The sequence below is a fragment of the Syngnathus typhle genome, linkage group LG1, assembly GCF_033458585.1.
Source record: "Syngnathus typhle isolate RoL2023-S1 ecotype Sweden linkage group LG1, RoL_Styp_1.0, whole genome shotgun sequence".
NCBI lineage: Eukaryota > Metazoa > Chordata > Actinopteri > Syngnathiformes > Syngnathidae > Syngnathus > Syngnathus typhle.
Window position 1 is genome coordinate 19,327,220 of NC_083738.1, and position 26,451 is coordinate 19,353,670.

Here is a 26,451-nt window from a genome sequence, read left to right on the forward strand (position 1 = left end):
TGGTGCTTATATGAGAACCACACCAAAATGTTTATATGCACCCCTGAAAATAGCAGACTTTCGTTTTTTTCATGGCTGCACTCATGATAGAAAGTACACCAAACTTCATGTTGCTAAATTGTGTTTGACTGGAGCACTTTCACTCAATGTTTTCCATCCCTGCAGCGTACAAATCTTCTCCCCAATCCAAAATGTCCACAGGCACCTCGCAGCAAACATGGTTTTGATATCCGTACGTGCTTTCGCTCCCAATTCCTCAAGCTGACTCCCTTTTACAAAAATATGATAGTGACCAGATGAATAAATCATCATGTTTTAATCCACAATGAGGCAGATGTGCTTTGCTTGTATAATAGATAACTCGCAGCAGCATGTAGTCGCAAAGATAGAATGCCCAAAACAACATATTATGCATATCGCAAGACATTTGTACTGCGGCGTTTGTATGGAATTTACATATCCGCAGTCCTCCTACTTTACATGGCCTGTAATCTGAAAGCCATGCATAAATACACAAGGTGAGCTATTAACATACTATATGAGAGTGGAATTACAGATGGAATATTATGTTGAAAGGATGGAAGTGTTTAGTTGCAGCACAGTCACACAAGACTTTGTTTGTTGTGTTGACGGAAGGCTCGAGTTAGTTGAGGGGTAGGATGTCACCAGATCAGGACAGTCCTTATCACACTGTGCTGTGATATACATTTGATGCGAGGTCTGGGTTATTTTAAGTTGCAAGAAAGGGAGGGGCGGGGCTAAACCTTTGATTTTAGGTGAGGCGTATTTTTTTCATATGGTTGATTAACGTGAATGTCTGCTGTATTATTTAATTGTTTATGCCAAATGAGTTTAAAACAGAAGAAGTGGTGGAGGGCCAAACAGTTCATTTGAGGAGAGTTGGATATTTGTTCAAACATCAAATTGTTCGTTTGAACATTTTTTATTTTGGAGAGAGAAAATATAGTATTTATTTGAGGGGAAGTATTTAGTGTGTATGCACATAGTTCTTGTGATATGATATCAATACAACTATAAGTCAAAGTCAAAGTCAAAGTCAGCTTTATTGTCAATCTCTCCACATGTCACAACACACAAAGAGACCGAAATTACGTTTTTCTCTATCCCACGGTGACGAGACACATAACACGATAGACATACATGTACGCGACACAATATAAAAACAAGAAGGCAAAAATTCTAACAATCAATAGTAAGAGTGATGAATAAATAATAAATAAACAGATAACACAATAAATAACGGAGCCAGCAAGCATAGCGCAAAAGTAAAAAACATCAAAAACAAAAAGGCACAAACAATAAATAAGAGTAATAACAAATAATAAATAATAAGAGCCAGTGTGCATTCAGACAGTTCAGACAGTGAAAGTACAGGACGCTACGCAGAACGGGGGAGCGAGTTCAGGATCCTAACAGCCTGGAGTATGAAGCTGTTTGAGAGTCTGGAGGTGCGGGAGCGCAGGCTTCTGTACCTCTTCCCAGAGGGCAGAAGCTCGAACAAAGAGTGAGCGGGGTGACTCGCATCACTCACAATCGTGGTCGCCTTGCGGGTGAGATGGGAGGTGTAAGTTACATTGGTTGATGCAAATCGTCTGCTTTTATTCTGGAGAGGAAAACAAACGTTTATTTGAGGGCGAGCCTTTTTTTTCTGATGCACCCAGTGATTGTCAATATGTTTACTGGATTTACGCAAAACTTAGTTTGGAGTGTGTGGGCATCAATTAGGTGGGAGGCTTTTTTTCCATTCCGTTTCAGCAAAACTGCAGTTTAAAACAAAAAAGGGTGAGGTGAGCATTTCATCAAATACACAATTGTGTTTTATTTCATTCCCAAAGTGATTGAGGCATGATGCGAGGATAACATGATACCTCGAGGCATATATTTACTCAGCAGAAAAGGTGTCTATTAGACGGCAATGTCGTAATCAGCAATATTTCCCCCCAGTGATATTTGTCACTAGTCAAGTTTTATTCGGTAAAACTACAGTTTAAGGGTGGAGATGACAAGGGTTTATTTGAGGTGAGGCATCTTATTAGCTCTCATCGATGTGAATGGTCTTTTCCCTCGTAGATTGTAGGTGTATGTGTACGAATGGGAACATGTCTGAATGCTGCATGTTTGCGTCAAACAATGCACATGCTGTACATCCACAACAAAAGTGACGAAGAGCAGTAATTAGGATCTTTCCACAAACGTGTTGCTTCAAACACCCCTGGCAGCACCAACAAGAACATCAACAACAAGAAGCAGAGTCCCCTGGAGAGCCTCCGCCATAACAAGGCGTCTGTCTGTCCCAGTGGAGACAGAGAGATGACTTGCTCTCCTTTAATGACTTGTTGGCACTCGGTAGTTAATTATGAGGTCATCCTGCAGGCGTTGTCTAATGTGAGACAATGATTTCACATTGTACTGTACATATTTGTAGTTCTTTATTATCTAAAATAATGATAAATTAATAAATAAGGTAGATATTTATAAAAAATAATCGAAAATCAAAACAGGGCGGCACGGTGGGGCACTGGTTAGCAATGAAATGTACATTATTATAAGAAATGAAATGTGTGTACAGGTTAAAATCCTCTATTTATTTTGAATGTGGAACAACCCTGAAAAGCTCAGCACACTGACCAACATAAAGATTGTGAGAATAAGGATACAATTTAGCCCCATCCCTCACTCCTCACTGTACATCGTTCATACTTTGCTCTTCTATTTTTTTTCAATGACTATTTCACGCATAGATTCGACACGCCTTTGATATGCACTTGCTGGCAAAAGAAAATACGCATACTATAGCATTCTAAATCATTCTAAATCATTTACACTATACATCTCAATCTGACAAGCCTGTAATCTTATTGCTGATGGAGGTTAGACGATGACTGTGTGCATGTGCGCACATGATCAATAGGCTTATTTATAGTGCCGGCCTTGAGACCTCGCTGTATCGATTTGCATGTTCATTACGGGGAGCGGAAGGAGCCCATTATTCCTTGCGTTGAGCCCCAACAATCATATGACAAATTGGCTGATTAAGCGTCGCGGATTATTGTTCCCTCCCCAAAGCACCAAGTGAGACATTCATGACATCCATGCGCTCACATTCATTAAAAGGAAACTTCTGTGTAGGATTTGAATGTGCGTAGGATTTTGATTTTACTGCTCAGGCAATGTTTTGAATCATATTCTTAACAGTATTAACTCTGTCATACAAGTGTCAAAATGTAAAGTGTCTTGAAGAGTCTGCAGTGGTAAAATTGCCAGCAACATTTGAATGCCGCTTCCCTTCATTAACCTCTCTCCTACTTGAGTATCTGACTAAAGACACATACCCTCACAATCATGATTCTGACGAGTGTGATTCTTAAACATGGCCATGCATCATAGCATATTGAAAGTACATAGTCATGTTAGTCATATAAAAACATGTCCAGCTTTAAGAAAATAGCAGTGCTAGCTGAGCTTGCATTAGCAGTGTAAACAAGCTGATGTTAGCCACGGCTGCTACGACTACAATTGAGATGTTAAATATCATTTTGCACCGGACTATAAGGCGCACCTTCAATGAATGGCCCATTTTAAAACTTCGTCCTTATATAAGGCGCACCCGACTATAAGGCGCACCATTAATGCAATAATAATCCAAATCAAATCATTCTCCATTTTATCTTTTTTATTTCAACTTCAGACTCAGCAAATTACTTTATAATCACAAAATAATGATCCATAGTCCTTTTGATTCAGGATTCATAGTCTTCAGCAGACCACTTATGATTTATTTCATGACACAATGCTTCGGGACAGTTTAAATTTAGGAATTTGGTCCATATATAAGCGGCACTGGACTATAAGGTGCACTGTCGGCCTTTTGAGAATTTTTTTTATTTTTAGGTGCGCCTTATAGTCCGGAAAATCCGGTATTTGAAAAAAATCAAGGAATAATCAAAACTATTACTCTTGGTTCTCACCGAAATGAACTCGTCATTCCATAGAGAGCTTCCAACTCTTGTTTTGTGTGACTTTAGAGACTTAGTTTCTTGAAGTGAAGCAACATGCCTTGTTTGGTGTCACCGCGATAAAACCAAACAAAGAGTAGTAGTGTATTTAATATTTCTGTATGTATTCATTGTGCTAGCGAGGGGGGGGGGGGGGGGGGGGTGTTACGAAATGGAGTTGCATTCACCTCTGGCTATGTAATTTGTGAGAGATGACTGTTCTAATATTTGTTCACCAGTTTGTGTTTTGTTGTATCTGAGCTATTTGTTGGCATTTGTTTTGACGTAAACTGTTTTAAAAACACTTAAGTGTATCACTGCTGGACTCTTTGCTACCACACACTTGAGGAGGAGGAAGAGCGCTTTGACTTGGTCATCGTACCGTGGGCGTCTTCTCATATCAAAGCTATGAATAGTCCACTCCACACCGTCCCCATCGCAACCTTCCCTGTAGAACTTTCCTCCCGTGTAATTAAACTGCACTCTAGAACCCAAGTGCGACCTTACCTATACCTCTCATAAAATCATCATTAGGAGATATTAAAAGTTCCCTTCATATCAAAGCAGGAGTTCAAATCTCCATGGAGACCGTGTCAAAAAGTGCAAGTCACTAAGAATAACATTGACAGCGATACAATAGGTTTTGATTTATGAAGGCTTGAATGTTAAAATATGAAGTCATTTAATTAAAATGTGAACAAATCCATCAAATTATTATCAAGGATTACATTGTGCAATAGAATATTTAGTCATTATACTGAAGCTTTTTCATGATCATTTGACGCATGACTATCATGCATTGTATATGTTTCAAAGAGGCTTAATGTAAGAGAAAGATGGATAGATGGATAGCTAGATAGCTGGCTAGACGTATCCAGGTCAACAGGACCATCAAATATTGGAGTCCAGGAGGTGCATTCATTGGTCTTGCCGGATGAATGGTCGGAAATCGAAATGTTTGCTGATGTATGGAGTCATCTGCCGTATTGGCAGCCAGTTCCACCGCGTCCCCCGCCTACTTGGCAAGCGGGAGGACGACAAAGTAATTTATCTACAAGCTGCACTCCAGGAAGGCAGGATGTGGAGTCCTTCAGGACTTGGCTTTGGAACAAAGACCCCCTAAAATGACTTCAATGAGCCACAATTCCATGATTAATATAGAAATGACAGAAACATTTACTTCCATTATAGTATGTTATATTCAAACAAAATGGGGGAAAAAAAGCCCCATACACGTATATTTGTACAAAGAATGTTTTTCAATAACTGAAATGTACTGAAATTGTAATTAAGCTTACTGTGATGAATATTTGGCTCAAACGCAGCCATAGCAAACGCCACGCAGATGTTAAATTTTCTAGTTTGGCGGTTTTGGTTTTCTTTATTTGTTTAGCCTTTATTTACGTAGGTATGGCTTTTTAGAACTAATTGTAGTATTCTATATAAATGAAGTTGAAATGAGTTGACTGGATTTTACTTTGGCTTCCTTTCACATTCCAAATACATGCATGTTAGTTTCAGTGAAGATGATTCAAAATTTTCTGTCGGCGTACATGGTCCGTTGTCTATACGTGCCAATGAGCAGTCCACCTGAGGAGCTGGTAATTCACATGACAACTCTGTTTTTATTCACCCAAAAGTAATATACATGAGAGTTATTCACTCAGATGGCTTATGTTGTAGCACTGCCGAACAAGTGGCGGGGTTCAACGTCTACTCTGACAGAATCTCCAATAACACCGCAAAAAGTCACAGGATTCTCCAGGTGCTAGTATTCACTCTATTTGAGGAAGTGTGGTAACCCCACTCACAAAGCCGCCTCGGCAGAGGTGATAAAATATAAAAGGCAAGGCTGCTGAGACGGCGACCCTTCCCGTTAGCGTCACCTTTTTGTCAAGTCGACGGCTTTAGGAGGCGATCGATGAAGGCTGAGGAGGATGCCACATGCGGCACATTAGATCTATGGGATTACATCACTTAAGATCGGATGGATGGTGATGATGAGAGTTTGTGTGTGTGTGTGTTCACCTCTCTCTCAGAGAGGATTACCAGTCAACCTCAAGAGACGTCTTGATAATCGTGTTTGCCAGTTTGCCTGCAACAGTGATCCACTTTTTGTACGCCAGAAACCAATAGGGGGACTTTAATTTTGTGTTCAAATGATTATGAAAAACATCATAACTGTGGTCTTGATTAAGCTTATAGAGATAAAAGAAAATTGGTAAAGTTGCAAAAGCCAACAGAGCTTACTGCAATCGCTCAAGCCCATTTTGAATTTCTCATTTTATGAAACTCTACTTTCTAAGTTCTTTGTTGCACTTTAATAAAATACTGGTTAAATTGCATAGCATTCATCGAAGTCCCTTGCTTGTCCAGCATAGGGGTGAACTTTATTAAGCCTTTAAATCAAGCAGCGACCATGTGACAGCTCATCCCAGGAATGATTCCTTCCCTGCAGAGAAGCTAGCATTTTGTTATTTGTGGCGCAGGCAACACGAACCTGAGTGCTATGCCGGTGTTTTTGTTTCAGTTGTTTTGGTTTCCTTCAAGTACCAATAAAGGTTATTTATAGTAATCAACACACTTTGATGGTGTCTGAGCTGCTTTATAAGGCCGTGCAGTAAAATCCGCAGTGATAGATGCTGCTTAGGTGTTCATGGAAGTGAACACAATTGATTGAAGGGGGCGAGATTAAGTACAGTCATTAACAAGTCAACTTGGCACACTTTTGCTCACGACTAATGCTACTGACCGAGTAACGCTCTACATTTAGTACTAAAGTCACCAGAGGATGTAATCAATCCATGCTTAGCTAGTTGAATGCCTAAATGGGCTGATGTAAAATCGAAAATAGAATTTTGTTACGCAAAAATGAATGAAGTAAGGGCATGGTAAAAGGGATGATCACCTAAAATGGCATCTCAGAGAAACCAAGAACGAATGACGACGTGCCGTTGCGATTCTCAACGTGTGTGCACGGGCGCCCACTAGTGGTATGTAAAACAATCACTGCCCAGTTTGGTTCGAGTTAACTTTTGGTTGCAGTTAATGTTGAAGATCAGTACATTTAATCTTTAGAAACTCCCAACTTTTTAGCGGCTTGCAATTGGGACTTGAACATTTTGTTGTTAGTGCTTTCAAAACGTGTATATATTTTTTAAAACCAAATTAATTGATTACAGCACAAGATGAAGGTAATGACATTCAAACATTTCCCATCCACAAAATGAAATTCATGACAAAAATCGATCGACTGATTTTTCCCTCAGTCGTAGTTAAACTAACAAAAAGGATTGTAAAACAGTAACATATTCTGCTTGGAATTCACTTCTTTATTTGGGTAAATGTTAAGGGACATTGAAGAACGTTTTTCATTCATTATATTAATCAAGTCAAGTCAAGTCAAGTCAAGTCAAGTCAAGTCAAGTTTATTTGTATAGCCCTAAATCACAAGCAGTCTCAAAGGGCTTCACATAGACAAAAATTGACAATTATTCTCAAAGCATCCCCTGATCTTAAGCTTCTAATCAATCGACATTTATTCAGCTACAAGAATTTTATTCTGCCAAATATCGTTATCAGCATCGCTATAAAAATATCCTTATCGGTCCGGCACTAGCCTTAAAGAGATAAGACACCGGTGCTCTTGAAGTGAACTGTGACTGTATGGCGTCATACGTTAGTTTACTGCCAAGCTCAGGTGTCGCGGCCCGCACTCGCCCTTCAAGATTGCCATCAGTGACCTGCGCTTGAGGCCAGCTCGCTTGTCACCATGCTGATGGATGGTGGGAGCGGCTACGACCGCGGCCGAGGCCACGGGAGGATGTGCTGTTCGCGACTCGCATTTCGTTCTTGGCTATTGAGCCACAGATTTTTTTATTTGTGAGTGAGATAGAAGAACAAGGTGTGATTTTGATTGTAGAAGGCCTGTGTGAGGCATCACAAAAAAGACATGGACTGCCTTGTCATTGTCACGTTGCAGATTACAAAGAAGGAAATACTTTTCAAAGATTTTATTCAATTAAATTACAATATATATATATTACATTTAAAATGTATTATATGTACCCATACACACATAAATATCCGCTGCATATATCTATCATACTTTTTAATATATTTTTTGGGGGACTCAAAAAGATTTTGCAAAAATAAAGTTGGTTTTCCTTGAGAAGCTGACTCTGACTCTGACTCTGAAAATAAGAATAAAACAATGCCACAAAAGAAACTTTTTTGATGAGAAAAATTTTTTTAGTCTTACAAGAATAAAGTTAATTAAAAAAAAAAGACTTAAGAAAAGAATAAAACAATTAACGCTTACTTATTTTGTGGATATGCGATAAACAATGAGATGAGGAGACAAAGACAAGTTGTGTCTACTCTCCACACAAAACAGAGTCTTTCTAAAGCAATCAGCAACCTGTTCTCCTTCAACCTTTTTGGATTGATCATCCCTTTGAAACTACTCACAGGTGTTACAGGGGTCACCACAGTACTTTAAAAGGTGGTTGGACTGTAACATGAAAAGAAAAATGTAATTTTAGGTTTTAGAAAAGTTGACATTTTTGGACATTTTTGATGGTGGTTTCCATGGCAACACATTTCGCACAGTTAAAAAGATGTTTTATTATACCAACATAGAAATAAGTGAAAGCACGTTTAAAATAAACAAAAACAAAACCAAACTCGTTTTGTAGCAAATTACTGCACATTGTTGCGTTTTTTATTCCACTGCGGTTTCTGTTCACCAAAATGGCCGCCATATTCAACAATGCAATGTGGCTTTTGCATTGCATTGTAGGATGTGGCGGATATTTACAGGAAATTGGTCATCAGAAATTTTGTTCGTAAATTGAACCGTTTGTCAACGCAGCTATCCATCAGCTGAGTTTCCGCTCTAAACTTTGCAGAATACTGTTAGGGTGCAAACAATCGTGTCAATATCACGCATTTGTCTATTTCTCCATTTGCATTAAGAGTAAGAAATGCTTGTGATAGTGGCCAGTACTGTACCTCTGAGCCTGAGCGTGTGGTCGCGTGTGCGCCGCAACGTGACGGCCGTGACCTTCACGTTCCCGAGGGTCCGCCGACAGCCATTTATCTTTTATTCATTGTGCCATTTGCGAAGCGGGCGGCTTGTCTGATGCTGATGCTTGTCAAGAGATGTCACAACAGTCCTGTCATAGATGAGGCATCACCACACACTTTTTACTCCTTTCACAGCGCAAAGACTTGTGTCCAGTCAGAAACACAGCGTGACGGCGTTCCGTACTATACTCATTAGAAGGGAACATTACACAGGAGAAAACTCAACACGTGACTTGAAACATTGAACGTCTTCTTGAGCACTTGTGGGTTAGATCTCTCAGTTTCTTCTTAATCTTATTAAAACTAAAGCAGACGGGGGGATCCTCTTCTTGCTTGTCATTTGTGCCACATTATTCATAGTTCAATTTAAAAATTTATTATTTATGGTGCCTCAAACCATTGTTTTTCCAATAACGCCTTGGGTGGTTGTTGTCAGTTGCAGCCAGTTGCTACTTTATATACAGTAGTGTGAAAATGTGTTATTTTTTGTTTTTGCGCACTTAAATATTTCTTATCATTAAACACATTTAACCATTAATCAAAGACAGCACAAGCAAACTAATTGCAGTTTTTCAACAAAGGTTTTTTCATTATTAGGAGAGAGAAACCAAAAATCCAAACCTCCATGGCCCTGTGTGACCAAGGGATTGCCCCTAAACCTAATAACTAGTTGGTTCACTCTTAGCAGCAAGTGAAAAGTGAAAGTGAAATCAAGCTTTTTCTATAAGTGGCAATGAGTCTTGCACATCTCTGTGGAGCTCTTTTGACCAGCTCTTCCTTGAAGATTTGCTTTAATTCCGCATCATCGGATCGGTAACATGGGTTTCTAGTAAGACTGGCCTTCAATAGTTTCTTTTCACTTAATAAATCAAATCAGAACATAAAACAGCATTTTATATTTACTTGGGTTATCTTTGTTACAATTTTCTGTCCTCTATAGATTACAATATTTTTTATTTGAAATTACATTTTTTCTGTCCTTACTAAAGGGATTTCATTCAAGCTACTGAATATTTCAAATGCGGTTTACTTGCTCTTACAACTTTTATCTCATGACGCCACGGAAATTCGTAGTACAAATAAAAGGTTGGCAGAAAAAAAAGCTCTCCAAGTACATATTCATAAAAAATCTCCCCAATATTGGATTGAGGTGGTGACAGCAGCAGATGTCGCGGGAGATCTGACAGTGACTCTGCTCCGAGTTTGAACGATAGTGTTTCATTGTTTTTAACCTACTCATATCAAACTGAGTGAGTGGACTGCTTCACCTTTCAGTCCTCAATTAAACGCCACTTTTTTTTCTCCTTCTAGGTGACAGCTGCAGACTGAGCGACTTCCGGCGCCTCAAGGCCAAGTTCTTGGACGTGTACGACAAAAGACATGCCACGACAAAGGTGGCGAGCGGGAGCCGCAAAGACAACATGGCCGCTAGGAAGCAGCTGGTCGACGCAATGTTCAGAGGTTTCGACGCAGACAGAAATGGGCAAATCTCAGCAAGCGAACTTTCACAGGTAGATAGAGAGCAGTCCATTCATTTTCAGTTGATGATAAACACAGATTTTTTGTACCTGAACTCCTCATCTAGAATTTAGCCAATCACCAAATTTGAATTTGACATTGTTTGACCAAGTCATGATTGAATACTTTTGGAAAACAAGAAACATACAGTGAATTCAACCAACATGAAGAGTCCAGTTGCCTTGATTCAACCTTTGTAAATTAATTATTCTAATTAATTTAAATTCAATGGCAGGAAATTATATGAGGTGGAGAAGTTACTAAACACACGGGTGAGACTGTGGAAGTTGTGACCTTTCATTAGAACTTCCAGACATAATAATGTTAGTAGTATTTCTAAGAAAGTAAGAATTCTGAGAAAAAAGTTGTAATCTTACAAGACTAATGGTGTAATTAAAATCTAAATATCTTAAGAAAGCGGTAATAGTATCAGAATAGGACTACTTATTTTTTTAGGCTGGAATTTTAAGTAATAAAAGCCAACATCTTACGAGTAAAGCATTGACCTACTATTTTATTTTATTTATGAAAAAAGTCATACTGTTGCAACAAAAATGGGACTTTCTTAACACAGCAAAACTTTAATCTTATGAGAATAAAGTTGCTTTTTTTCTTATTTTATTGGAATTGATCCAGTTATTCAATTATATTTTATTAAATGCCTTCAGTCTTTAGGGAGTTCAGGGTAGGTTCACTTTGGTTAGCTTTGTTATCCATCAGAATGTCTCTTCAGATCTATTTTCATGTATTCCCGCTGGAGTTCAGTGTCTTTCTTAGTAACCGTCTGCCAGCCTTGACATCTCATTTTAATATTAACATATTTTTTACATGTTTTTACATTCTTGCCATGCTTCTCTTGACAGCACGCAAGGAATGAAAGCTTGTTAAGGCAAAATATGTTGCAAAAGTTTGGCGTGTATTTTTTCAACATGACTTTGAAGACACCTTTCTCAAGCTTAGTTGATGCATTTTTTTCTTCATTTTTAATTTGTCTTGAAAATGAGATTAATTAGTGAGACAGTCTTTGTAGACATCAGAGATTAACAGTGCTGAACAGATGTTAAGTCTCTGGGTGAAAATGCAATCAAAGTCATTGTAACTTCATTATTGGTTAGCCACAATGTCTGTTATTATGCTCATATAAGTAAGTGTTTTTTCATTGAGCAATGACAGAGGTTGTTGATGGAGTAGAAATTAAAAAAAAAGAAAAGCGCCGCCATCTTAACACCATCTTTCCTTTCTCGAGGTGACGAAGCACCAAGGTCTGCCTAAGGACATTGGCGAGTGTACATTGTTGGATCTGTTCAAGTACAACGATGTGGACGATGACCAGCACCTCACCAGGGAAGAATTCTACACCACCTTCGGTAGGCTGGCCCCGTTTCCTTGGATACCTTAACGCTCACCACTGGGAATAAAACCCTGATGTGTAAATAGCATTTTTATCTGATTGCGGCTGCTTGGAAAAAAATTACAAATACTGTAAAGGAATTTTGTACTTTAAAAAAAAAAAAAAATAGGGTGAGAACCTCGGTTAGGGTGAGAAGCTCGGTCATCCGGGAAAGACTCGGAGTAGAGCCACTGCTCATCCACGTTGAGAGGAGCCAGATGAGGTGGCTCGGGCATCTCATCAGAATGCCTCCCGGACGCCTCCCTGGGGAGGTGTAGCCGGCATGTCCCACCGGCAGGAGATCCCTTGGACAACCCAGGACGCGCTGGAGAGACTATATCTCTCAGCTGGCCTGGGAACGCCTTGGGATCCCCCGGGATGAACTGGACAAAGTGGCTGGGGAAAGGAAAGTCTCGGGGTCCCTCCTAAAGCTGCTGCCCCCGGTAGATTAAAAATAAATAAAAGTAGTTTGCTAAAATTATTCAAAGAACGTACCGCGAGAGAGAAAGATTATAGAAATGCTTTATAAGACCACAGGTATGGTGGGAAAAGTTAAGGAATAGTTTTCTATTAACCTTGGTTTAGAAGCAATTACACTTGGTGCCGACTTGAGTTCTGTTGGCATCTTATTCTCTTTCCATGCGGCATAACATCTAAATGCCAATTCAACACGTTTGCTTTGAACTCTGGCTCATGGGCCCGCTGACCTCAAAACCCTAATGGATTCGCATTCAATTCGCATTTCTTAATATATTCTAGACCGAAACCTTTGAGTGTTCCATCTAAGACATAGTCAGGTTTTTGTCATACTTGATTGGGAATAAAGGGAAAAATCTGGACGAAAACAGTCCAATATTTTTCTATGTGTAAAGGGCCTTGCAACTTTACAAGTCTGTTAGTTCCTCACATTGTTACATCAAAGTATATTGAATCTGTCCAGTGGGGCAGGCAGATGAAAGCTGAACAAGTTTGACGGCTTAGCATTTGCCAAAAAGAAAGCAGGTCACACAATAACAAGTCGTCTAGGGCCACACAGGTGCTTGGTGAAGGCAAACACGCGTGCACTACTTTTCCATCCCCTTTGTTCCCCCTCCACCTCTTCACCATCATCATGGCTTTCATGACTCCCTTTCCCATCTGACATTTTGCAGCCTGCCTTGATATCTTTTGACGGGATCTGACATTTGGCTGGCGTGACACATTTAGTGGCAGGGGGTGGCAGAATCCCCGGCCGCCGCCTTCATTTTATCAGCCAATACAAAGTTGTGAGCCAGTGTGTGCGTGTGTGTGTGTGCGTCTATGTGTGTGTATGAAAAGCTCTTCAGGACCAAACTGCAAACCATGTGAACTCAACTGTGTTGCCTTGAAGAAGCACTTGTTTGGCTGAAACTCTCAAGACAAAATTATTGGCCTTCCCTTGAATATGTCAATATGTTGCCAGGTGCATCAACTTATTTTACGCACGCACGCACACACACACACACACACACACGCACACACACACACACACACACACACACACACACATGCATTTTAACCCTAACCCAGTGATTAGGGCACAAAGGCAACCCAGCAATCCAGCAATTTCCCATCTCTGGCGGTTGTACGCGAGCCGTAACTGAGGTGGGATGGCACCTGTGTGAAATGAAAGGTTAACCATCGTCAGGACTCTGCAAAGTTAATTTCAATATTTTTACATGATAACAACACCTGTTGGGGGCCCTCCCTTAACAGTGGTGCCTCAGCACACCTTTAGTAGCGTCCATTTATTATTCAAAGCAACGCCAGAATAAATCTACATGGAGAAAACCACCAGGCACACACGTCATATTTTAATAGATGACATCAATGTTGCTGCTTGAATAATATGCGGAGTCATGGCTCACTGATTTGTGGATAAGAAATTATGTCCCAGCACCACATTTTAAATGGAATACACCAGATAGGTTCAAACCTCAGTTATGGTTCCAAAGTCAGAATTCAATGCACTGATAAAGTTAGGATGCAAGTTTGGGATTCAAATGAGGATTCAAAGTTGGGTTTAAAGTCAGTGTTAACATTTGAAAGGAGGGTTTCAAGGGCTTTGAATCTGACTTGCAAGCTAACTAGCTGCTGAGCCCATTTGAACTGTGTTGCTAACCAAAATAGCAGCACCAGACGAGACTCCGTGAACACCATCAACAAATGCCAAGTCGCTGAATTCTCTCTTCACACCGTGAGAGTCCTTAATTTTTGGAATGAATTGTAAAACAAAATGTGAGGTACATAACAAATAGCATGACTGTATCCTCTGTGCTTGGCAGGAAAGCAAATATGAAATCATATCCAAATGAACAAAAACACTTCAGAGAATTAGTTGATGCCGATCTTGTAAAAAAAGTACAGTGTGCCGCTTCAGTAGGAGAAAAATGACCCTTTTGGAATTGTACAGACAATGTTGAGTTAAGGCCTATAAAGTAGGCTTGCAAACAGAATTAATGATTGCCTTTGGTTTCAAATTAGGGTTTTAAGTCAGGGTTACTGCTTAGGTTCCAAACCAGAATTAGGTTCTTGAGTTTCAAACCTGGGTGAGGTTTTCAAAGTTGTGTATCACCTCAGGTTTAGTTTTTCAAATTAGGTTTTCAAGCCTGGGTAGGGGTTTCAAAGTAGGGTTTCAAACACAGGTTAGGATTTCAAATAGAGTAGGGCTTCAAAATAGGGTTGCAGTTTGTAGTCATGGAAATGTTTTCAACCCAATGTTAAGGTTTCAAGATATTGTTTCAAGGAGGGTTTATGGTTTCAAGAGTTTCAAAATAGGATTTCTAGCCTGCCACTTTTTTTAAAGTAAGCGTTAACAACTGAAGTCAGGGCTTCAAGCCAGAGGTAGGGTTTCAAGTGTTAAAGTTACCAGCAAGTGTTACGATTTCATGGCAAGGTTTGGTTTTCAAACTGAGTTAGGGTTTCAAAGTATAGTTTATGACAGGCTCGGAGTTTTGAAGTACGATTCCTGTCGTGGCTAGGATTTCAAAAAACGATTTCAATCCATAGCTTGGGTTTAAAAAAAACAGCATTTCAAGCGCTTGCAGCATTTCAAGACATAGGATTCAAAATTCAATGGCTTTATTGTGTTCAATTACGGTGCTTGGACAGGGCTGGTGTCTCAAAATTTTGGTGTGTGAAAAGTGATATGTAACCGCTTCTCTCTCTATAAAAGGTAGCAGTGTAAAATTGAGTCTGATTATAATTCTTGAGGGAATACTCGGAAAAAAATCAGAGCTGCGCCATGCAGCTGTTTTCCATTCAACAAGGTAGAGTTTTATTTATAATTGCAAGTGGACATTAGTATGCTTGTAGTGTTTGCGGGAGGAGGGACAAATTAGTCACTAAGCGATCTTGTGCATTTAAATGCACGCTTCCTTTGAACGAGTTGATATTTTGTTGATTTAAGAGTTGTGTGAAAGTCTGACAACACCGTATGCGTGTCGGTATGGTAGTGGCTGGTGAGTCAGAGAAATAAGAAGAAACAAATTCATTTATATTTATTTGGTTTCTCATGGATCCGATTTGTCGGCTACACGTAGGATGAGGGATCGAATACCCCCCAGGGTCAAGTTTCAGCTACCATAAATAAATTGTAGTCATTTGGAATCAGGACTGTTATTAGTACCATTACTCATGTCAAATGGGATGTGCGGACAGTTTTGAACATTCACAAGTCGGCTCACTTCCTAATGTAAAACAAAACAAAAAAATATCAATGGCTTAGTCCCCTGTGTCATCAAGCCACCATCTTTTCATCAGCAAATAGCAACATTCAGTGGCAAAACAAAAAGCAAGTATCAAAGGCAAACTTTTGTAGCCAATGAAGAATGTCTGCTTTCATTTGAAGTGTCCTTTTGTCTATTAAAGCAGCTCGGAGCAGGGGACAAAATGTGGAAGCGAGACGGCGTCAGCATGTGGGCAAGTGTTGCTTTCTTTATTTGGACGTGGGACTCCTCATCAAAGCCCAAAATACAAGAAGGGAAGACAAAAGGGAGTGCTTGTGTTTCCAACTAGTTTCTGTCTTTGTCAGAGATGTGGCATCAAAAACAGAAACCCCTCCTTTTTCTTCTTCTGGGAACCGAGGAGCTCTCTCGAATCAACTGAGCCGTCTAAGATCACAGAAACCTTCCCTTTTCTGATCTTGGCGTCTTTTTTCCCATTCCCCGCCTGTGTGCGGAAAAAGGCTTTTATCTGCACTCCGAGGCGTCGAAGTGCAAGCGTTGGTGGGTAGCTTCGGTTGTTGATGGACCTGCCAGCGAAAGCTACGAGGCGACGAAGGAGAGCGACGGGCCAAGAGCAAGAGCTGGGTTAAGCGACCGACCTGTAATTTGTCTTCATGCGGTGACCCTCGCGGCAATTTTAAATGCGGCCGTATCTCTCCGTCCCGCTCCTTAATTGCTTATTACAGGTTCGTCGTACAAGGTTGATCCTTCCCCGGGGAGGTCGAGTCACTCCAGCCTGGGAATCTTACAGGGGGGCCAATTACTCTTTTAATAAATATCAAATGAAAAGTACTGCACTTGTTTGATTCACATTCCAAAGGCTCACATTCAGTCGAGCTTCAAACAGTCACAGATTTCGTCTTTTTGGAAGCGATATGCAACAAGCTACTTTTGTTCCCAGCCCAAAGGAATAAAAGTACATTGGCGCATTCTTATGGTATCTTGGTACCCAGCAACTATTTCCGAGCAAGTTGAGGAGCTTCATTCTGACAAAAGTTGTCCTTTTGTGGCAAAACACACACCAATATTCCTGTTGGAAATTCTCTCCGGATAATGACGCTCACCCCAAATGCCATGGGAAATAAAAAAATAAAATCTTATGATAAACATTTTCACACGAAACATATGGCTAGAGCACGAGACACTAACGCTTCCTGTCTTATATGTTCCATCGGGAAAACTCAGTCAGAAAAAATAATCCCCTCCCAGAAGTTTACCAGGCACTCTTCCTCTGGGGATCAGCTGCAAATGGAGTTTGTAGCTTGTCGCGAATCCCGCCGGCATTACTCGACAAGATTGAACGGTTAGAGGACGACATTATGGGAATGAGATTTCGGATCAGATGATCCACCAGCCAGCAGCTGGACGAGTCTAACTTTGTCGGGTTTCACTGTCTGTAAGGGGAAGAAGCGGAGAATACATTGGCCCTAGCTCATCGAACGACAGATCCAATTTCCTTGCGTATTTACCTTCCACATCTGGAGAATGTCGAATGAGTTTTACTTTCCCAAGACACTGTGAGGAGGAAAAAGTGACCCAAATTTCAAATTCAGGATTTTCAGTACCAACTTTGGACCTGTGTTCTGATTGGGTAATTGGCAGAAAGGATGTAAAGACCAAAAAATGGCTAAGCAATTTAAATTGGGATTTTTTTACAAAATTACAGTAATCCTCCATGAAGGAGTGAGGACAGCAGCAAATAGTAAAAAGCTGCACGTAATTAACCCTGCCAAAAGATGTTTATAATTGCCTGTATGATTAGTTTTACTCTACCAGGAACTATAATCCCCAAAACACTTGAGTATCATTCCATCTTATTTTACATTTCCCTTGAAAATTAATCAAATATACTTAGAGATGATTTGACTTTGAAAAAAATAACGTGTTCATGCAGCAAACACTCACTGTGACTTCCATCAGCGATCCAGGTTTATGTGATATACAAATATTGTCTCTGTCGTAATGTGTCACTTCAACATATTTCCTTGACACCAATGTACTTCTTTGGTATTCGGTCGGGTGTTAACTTATTCAACTTATTCAACGAGTGACTGCCGATAAGTTCCGTAAGAAACAAAATTTGCAATCAGAAGTTGAATTCATAAATATTGAGTGTGGTCATAATTTTTTGTCGGAAAAAAGAATTGTGACTATTTTTGCTGGAAAAAAAACCTTTAATCTCATAATGCCGGTTTTTCACTTTTAAATACATTCCCATAAAATTCTGACTCTTACCTATGAAAATAAAAACACATCTTTATCGCAACTATTTTTGGAGCTTTAGAAAAATGTCACATTTTTGTTGCTGAATTTGAACTTTTTTTCCTATGATAGTCCAACTGTTGTCAATATCATCTCATAATCGTATAACTTTTTCGTTTCTCTATAAATAGTGTTTCTCAAAATAATACGACTTTGTTTTACCAATTATTACATTTACCGTAAAATATTTTGTAAAATATAATGAACATCAAAATTAACCAAATCATCTAATATGACTGTAGTACTGAGTATTTATTTTCTATTAAAGTTTTGTATGCATATATATTGTATATAAATGTAATTGTAAACGCAAAATATAAAATTATAAAACGAGAGCAAAACTCCATCACTGGTATTGCATCACGAAGGTATTAATCTTTAAATCATTACGGCTGTACATACAACACAACAATGATAGTTCACAACGAGGTGATGGAGGTTTGGAGCACTGGGCGTGGTTAATCCCCTAATTTCGCTGCTATTTCAACGGCGCTTTAGTCGGCCAAGTGAGAGATTACCAGTTTTAGCTGTGAGCCTCGCCATTCTCTCCGCCCTCTGCTCCCATTGGTCAGTCGGGCTCTTGCAGGTCGGTCGAGGTCGCCAAGACATGGAAGGTTAAGACGGAAATACGCGGGGTCTTTGGGTTTGGGTTTTACACCTTCGGGAGCACAACTAATGGAGTCTGTTTTGGAGTGAAAGCTTAAAGAAGGCTTTCTTTCAGACACGGGGTTGCGTAACACAACTCAGTAACTTGATGCAATTGCTGGACACCATGCAACCCTCCATCCACTATTGGGAACAGTACATTCTTGTATCTATAGAGAATGACTCCATACTATATATATATATTTTTTTTACTGTAAATAAACTCCCTCACAATTCCTCATATTTTCACTGTACTATTTGGCAGCTGTCTTTTAATTTTTCTTGTAAATGTGCACATTTTGACACATAAGTTATACAGCTGAAATACTAAAAATGTAAACGTAATGCAGCTAACCCCAAAGACACACTTAGACTCTGGATTTTCTAAGTTACGAGTAGGTAGTTAGGGTTTAGTTTGTTTAAGGTGGTTGGTTAGGTTTGTGGCTCCAGTTACCTTCAAGTCCAATTTGTAGCCCAAAAAAAGGAGTGTGTTTGCAAATGGTCATTATTCTTCAATTGCTTCGAGATAATTGTCCCGTGTCTTCGCAAGAACACTATTCATTAAGCATGATTGAAATCAAGATTAGCCTTGGTCCAAGTACACCTTTCTAACGATTCCCTTCTTCATTTATTCAGATTTTTAAAGTATTAAACTCGTCTCCCTCATTAAACCCCAAAACCAATATTGTTATTCTAGATCAGCCTCTGTAGCACACCAGCAACTACATAACCTTGTGTTCATTTATAATCACATTGTTTTATTCTCTCAGCTTGGATTTACACTGCAGGTTCGTTCCTATTCTGATTTCGTGGCTGTTTTGACTGAAACCCCCAAAACACAAGCTGGAATTCATGTCTCTGTGCCAACAGATGTGTACCTGTTGGATCTGCCGGAGAGCCAGAGGGTGACGGCGAAGACCGTGACAGTGGGGCAAAGTGTCGTGCTGATCTGTGCCATCACGGGCCAGCGCCGCCCGCCCATCCTGTGGAAGAGGCACAATCAGTATCTCAACGCCTTGAACCTCGACGACATCAATGTAAGTATGACAACAATAAGATAAATGGCTAGTTTTATAGTTAATGCAGAGACGTACCGGAGACGTACTGAGACTCATTTTCACCCTGCAACTATTCGTCATGAGCCAAATTGTAATGAGCCTATCGCAGCTGACATCGAAAGGGAAACTACACCCTGAATTGGTCGCCAGTCAGTCACAGGGCATTACATAGAGACAAACAAGCAAACATATCCACATGCACACTGACAAAACACAACAGTATTTTTTTTCACCAAAAATACCATGATCTACATTGATTAAAGACATGTTTGAGACTTTTTAAATTCACTTACTAAAGAAAAAATACAAATATCGTGAAAATGTAAATAAATACATTTTGTTTTCTTTTGCTCAATTAGAATTTAATTGTTTAGAATTTAAAACCTACACAATTGACTTTTTACTCTAAAAATCACTATTCTACACAATTATGGTTTTATTCTAAATTGGATTTTGGGAAATGTGTTAAGATTACTGAGATAATTTACGTTTGTATTTTTTTGGCATTTGTGGGTACTTTGTGTGACTTTTAGTGCTTTGCATTGCGACTTGGACAATAATCAGGTATGTTTTTTGCTCTTGTGCTGCTCTGAGATATGCTGGGAAGGACGACAGGGGGATTTCAGGGACGGGAAAAGAAAATGAAGGTTGATACCAAGGGGGTTTCAAAACAACTACACAATGTTGGACTTTGTGCGTGTGTGTGTGCCTCAGTGAGCTCAGTGTGTGTGTGTGGGGGGGGGGATACCAGATAAGACCACCTCACTCTTTTTTTTTTTACATTTCTACTGTGTGTGTGTGTGTATGTGTGATGCATAATAAAGTCAACAGCGTTGCAGTAGATAAAGGGAGCCCCAGTGAAGCCAGCGATGTAAAACATTAAATCTTGATGACCCTTCAAATGAGCCGCCCAGCTGTCCGCAGTCATCCTCCGACACTCCGGGAAGCAGTGTGACGCATTTAAACACTCAATTTTCACACGTTATATAACGCTTTGAGAATTTTATGGCGAGGAAATAAAAAAAAAAAAAAAAAAAGAGAAAGCTCAAGATGTAACAAAAACGGAGACGTCAAGATAGATTATTTCTTCAGACCGCTCTGAAGGATTTACGTGAGTGGCGAAAGTAAGAAGGTACGAGGGGGTTTTGTGAGGTTGCTAAACTTGGAAAATAAATGCTTTGTGTCTGAGTCGCGGCTGCTAAATGAAAATATGTGACAGGTCCTATGCGGCTATTTGTATTGGAAGCGCGAGGTAATGCATTCAAATGAGATTTAAAGGGGGTTTATTATATAAAATTGACTTTTTAATACAAATAGTTGGGTTCCCGAGGTACCTGCCCACCCATCAAGTGTGAAATTACACAAGCAGGTAAAACTTTTCTTAGTTGCCTAATACTGAAAAGGTGAATTTGACACAATTGTGACATCACAATTTATATAATAAGTAGTGCCCCCACAAATGAGATTTTCCACCAATGACTGAGGGTTGGCCAACATTAGCTGTTTTCAAACAATGACACAGAAGCACTATCATATCAAATCTAAACATTAAGCAGAGCTGTTGTGTTGTTGGATGCACAGATTAATGTCTGATAAGCAACCTGTTTTGTTTGTATGCTACATGCGCCACATGCACTGATTGACTGCAGTCTTTGGAGCTTCTCTGCGTTGTGAAAACGTGGCTTATGGCATAATTCTATGCAACATTGCTGGCTGTTGCGTCATCACTCAAAGCCCATCAGCCCAGCAGAGCTGCGCTGATTGTTGCAGACTCGAGCATATTTGTGGACAAAATTTTTCTGGTAGATCGAGAGTTACGGATTGCATGGGATTGGTGAAATGAGATATATATTTGTTTTAAATCAACAAAAGAAAATTGACAAGGTCACATTGTGGAGTGATTGCATGTTAAAGTTAAATGAAAAAAATACGAGAACAGGCTGCTACATATCTGATGAAGCAACATGTGGTTCATTGTCCAATGTTCGTTTTGTTTGTTTAGTGTGAACAGTCGCACATATTGGTATTTTCAATATCCTATTAAAGCAACATTTAAAAAATATATTATTTATTATGGTCACCGGGGCCCCCCTCTGGAGCCAGGCCTGGAGGCGGGGCTCGAAGGCGAGCGTCTGGTGGCCGGGCCTCCGCCCATGGGGCCCGGTCGGGCAAAGCCCGAAAAGGAGATGTGGGTCCCCCTTCCCATGGGCTCACCACCTGTGGGAGGGGCCAAAGGGGTCGGGTGCAGTGTGAGCTGGGCGGCGGCCAAAGGCAGGGACCTTGGCGGTCTGATCCCCGGCTGCAGAAGCTGGCTCTTGGGACATGGAATGTCACCTCTCTGGCTGGAAAGGAGCCCGAGCTGGTGTGCGAGGCAGAAAAGTTCCGACTAGATATAGTCGGACTTGCCTCCACGCACAGTTTGGGTTCCGGTTCAAGCCCTCTCGAGAGGGGCTGGACTCTCTTCCACTCTGGAGTTGCCCACGGTGAGAGGCGTCGAGCAGGTGTGGGTATACTTATTGCCCCCCGGCTGGGCGCCTGCACATTGGGGTTCACCCCGGTGAACGAGAGGGTAGCCTCCCTCCGCCTTCGGGTGGGGGGACGGGTCCTGACTGTTGTTTGTGTCTATGCACCAAACGGCAGTTCAGAGTACCCACCCTTTTTGGAGTCCCTGGAGGAGGTGCTGGAGAGCGCTCCTTCTGGGGACTCCATCGTTCTACTGGGTGACTTCAATGCTCACGTGGGCAATGACAGTGAGACCTGGAAGGGCGTGATTGGGAGGAACGGCCCCCCCGATCTGAACCCGAGCGGTGTTCTATTGTTGGACTTCTGTGCTCGACACGGATTTTTTATAATGAACACCATGTTCAAACATAAGGGTGTCCATGTGTGCACTTGGCACCAGGACACCCTAGGCCGCAGTTCGATGATCGACTTTGTAGTCGTGTCATCGGATTTGCGGCCGCATGTTTTGGACACTCGGGCGAAGAGAGGGGCGGAGCTGTCAACTGATCACCACCTGGTGGTGGGTTGGCTCCGATGGTGGGGGAAGATGCCGGTCCGACCTGGCAGACCCAAACGTTCTGTGAGGGTCTGCTGGGAACGTCTGGCGGAATCCCCTGTCAGGAAGAGCTTCAACTCCCACCTCCGGCAGAACTTTTCCCAGGTCCCGGGGGAGGCGGGGGACATTGAGTCCGAGTGGACCTTGTTCCGCGCCTCCATTGTTGAGGCGGCCGACCGGAGCTGCGGCCGTAAGGTCATTGGTGCCTGTCGTGGCGGCAATCCCCGAACCCGCTGGTGGACACCGGCGGTAAGGGATGCCGTCAAGCTGAAGAAGGAGTCCTATCGGGCCGTTTTGGCCTGCGGGACTCCCGAGGCAGCTGACAGGTACCGGATGGCCAAGCGGAACGCGGCTTCGGCGGTTGCTGAGGCAAAAACCCGGGCGTGGGAGGTGTTTGGCGAGGCCATGGAGAATGACTTCCGGACGGCTTCGAGGAAATTCTGGTCCACCATCCGGCGTCTCAGGAGGGGGAAGCAGTGCAACGTCAACACTGTTTACAGTGGAGATGGCGTGCTGCTGACCTCGACTAGGGACGTCGTGTGTCGGTGGGGAGAATACTTCGAAAACCTCCTCAATTCCACCGACACGCCTTCCATTGTGGAGGCAGGGCCTGGGGACTCTGAGGCGGACTCTCCAATCTCTGGGGTTGAAGTCACTGAGGTAGTTAAAAAACTCCTCGGTGGCAAGGCCCCGGGGGTGGATGAGATCCGCCCGGATTTCTTAAGGGCTCTGGATGTTGTGGGGCTGTCATGGCTGACACGTCTCTACAGCATCGCGTGGACATCGGGGACAGTGCCTCTGGATTGGCAGACTGGGGTGGTGGTTCCCCTCTTTAAGAAGGGGGACCGGAGGGTGTGTTCCAATTACAGGGGAATTACACTCCTCAGCCTCCCTGGGAAGGTCTATTCAGGGGTGCTGGAGAGGAGGGTCCGTCGGGAGGTCGAACCTCGGATTCAGGAGGAACAGTGTGGCTTTCGTCCTGGCCGTGGAACAGTGGACCAGCTCTTCACCCTCAGCAGGATCCTCGAGGGTGCATGGGAGTTCGCCCAACCAGTCCACATGTGTTTTGTGGACTTGGAGAAGGCGTTCGACCGTGTCCCTCGGGAGGTTCTCTGGGGGGTGCTTCGGGAGTACGGGGTACCGAGCCAACTGATAAGGGCGGTTCGGTCCCTGTATCACCGATGCCAGAGTTTGGTCCGCATTTCCGGCAGTAAGTCGGATTCGTTCTCAGTGAGGGTTGGACTCCGCCAAGGCTGCCCTTTGTCACCGATTCTGTTCATAGTTTTTATGGACAGAATTTCTAGGCGCAGCCGAGGCGTTGAGGGTGTCCGGTTTGGGGACCTCAGCATCGCGTCTCTGCTTTTTGCAGACGACGTGGTGCTGTTGGCTTCTTCAGGCCGTGATCTCCAGCTCTCACTGGAGCGGTTCGCAGCCGAGTGTGAAGCGGTCGGGATGAGGGTCAGCACCTCCAAATCCGAGTCCATGGTCCTCGATCGGAAAAGGGTGGAATGCCCTCTCCAGGTCGGGGATGAGATCCTGCCCCAAGTGGAGGAGTTTAAGTATCTTGGGGTCTTGTTCACGAGTGAGGGGAGGATGGAGCGCGAGATCGACAGGCGGATCGGTGCAGCGTCGGCAGTAATGCGGACTTTGTACCGGTCCGTCGTGGTAAAGAGAGAGCTGAGCCAAAAGGCAAAGCTCTCAATTTACCGGTCGATTTACGCTCCTACCCTCACCTATGGTCACGAGCTATGGGTCGTGACCGAAAGAACGAGATCCCGGATACAAGCGGCCGAAATGAGTTTTCTCCGCAGGATGTCCGGGCTCTCCCTTAGAGATAGGGTGAGAAGTTCGGTCATCCGGGAGAGACTCGGAGTAGAGTCGCTGCTCCTCCACGTTGAGAGGAGCCAGATGAGGTGGCTCGGGCATCTCATCAGGATGCCTCCTGGACGCCTCCCTGGGGAGGTGTTCCGGGCATGTCCCACCGGTAGGAGACCCCGGGGACGACCCAGGACGCGCTGGAGAGACTATGTCTCTCAGCTGGCCTGGGAACGCCTTGGGATCCCCCGGGATGAGCTAGACGAAGTGGCTGGGGAGAGGGAAGTCTGGGAGTCCCTCCTGAAGCTGCTGCCCCCGCGACCCGACCCCGGATAAGCGGAAGAAGATGGATGGATGGATGGATTATTTATTATTATTTTAAAATCTATTAGATCTTAAAATAGATTATATATGTCATTTATTTTTTCTGTGTAACATTTTTGCCATCATATTTTTGCGTTTTTTCCCCCCAGTTGAAACATGGCACAAATGTGATTGGGGCATTCACAACATTCACATGCACATCTTTCAATATGGTCAACTCTGACTCTAATGCCTCACTCATCTTCATGACACAAGCGAGGTTGATTTATGTGGTTGCGTTCTTCTTTACAGTTGGAAAAGAAAATGGACAGCAGGTTTTAACCTCAGGAAGGCTGCGCGAAGCCAATGCTGTCACCATGCCGAGTGAAAAATGAACGGGTGGAGGGGATGAAAGTCAGTGCGGTAGAACCTTCGTCGGGCTGGCCGGTGTTGTGCTGACTGGGCGCGTATAGCTGGGGGGCACACAAGGGCAGGTGGATTTACCCTCCGGAGACTATAATTAATACGGCCGTCAGAAGCAACCTGCTTCAAAATACAGTTTAACCTCACTACACTGCGTACACATACACACACGTTTTGCATATACGTACCTCAAGTAGAACAAATCCCAAATGTCCTAAATGAGTACCTAGTGAACAATTCATTGGAGAAATAAATATTGTATGGAGTGCAGGGTTAGTTAGAAGTCATCGCCATGTTGAGTGAAATTAAAAGAATGGAGCCATTCAAGTATAATGCTAACCCTAACCCTAAAGGTGAGCAACAGTTGCCTATGAACTTTCCTGTTTTTGACGACAGAAGTGTCTGGAAAAGCCGACTAGAACATCTGAGCTTTATTTCATGTTAATCGGAGACACTGGGAGGTGTGAGCTGTCTCATATTTCATTTCAGTTTATTTTTATTGGTTGATTCTAACAACAACCAGAGTCTCAGTTACAAGAGGGTGTGCACACTTAGGCAATCACATTATCTCAGTTTCTTTTTTTAATTTCCTGTCATTTCACTTTCATTGTACAAGTTAAAGGTTTAGAAATGTTTTATCTTGGTCTCTTAAAACACACACACACGCACGCACTCTTGTCTCTCACTCAAAGTCATCCAGGCCTCAGCTATCTGGCCAATCCAAGGTATGAGGATAAACGCTAAAAATGGACGACTGGACAAAAGATAATCCTCACGTCGCCGGTCGAGGCATGCCAACAGCAACATAATTAATTAATGAGCTTTTTCAATTCAAAAGTAAACATAAACAACAGCGCGGAAAAAAGGCAAACATTTGCTAATAGCGAGAAAAGCCACCACAAACTAATGAGCTTGTTAACGATGGATAAAAAGAGGGGGGGGCGACGAGAAAATTCATCTACCTCATATTTAGAGCGGTTTGAATTATTCATACAGCCACCAAGGAATGTTTTGCTTTTGACAAAATCGACTCTTGATTCTTTCCGATATGAATTTGCTTGTTTTGCTCAGGGATGTCTTTGAAGTAATCACCTCACGTGCATTACGGTTATTTTATTCATTATGTTGTGTT

At 42.1% G+C, this 26,451-nt stretch overlaps 1 protein-coding gene across 2 annotated transcripts in view; it reads left to right on the forward strand.

Annotated features, from left to right (window-relative positions):
• Nucleotides 1-26,451, forward strand: part of LOC133160667 (follistatin-related protein 5-like) — a 70,880-nt gene that overhangs the window by 23,511 nt on the left and 20,918 nt on the right. For both annotated transcript variants that reach the window (XM_061288556.1, XM_061288566.1), the window contains exons 5-7: nt 10,416-10,615; nt 11,869-11,989; nt 19,533-19,699. In XM_061288556.1, the coding sequence (XP_061144540.1) occupies nt 10,416-10,615; nt 11,869-11,989; nt 19,533-19,699 (488 nt within the window). The remainder of the gene's footprint in view (nt 1-10,415; nt 10,616-11,868; nt 11,990-19,532; nt 19,700-26,451) is intronic.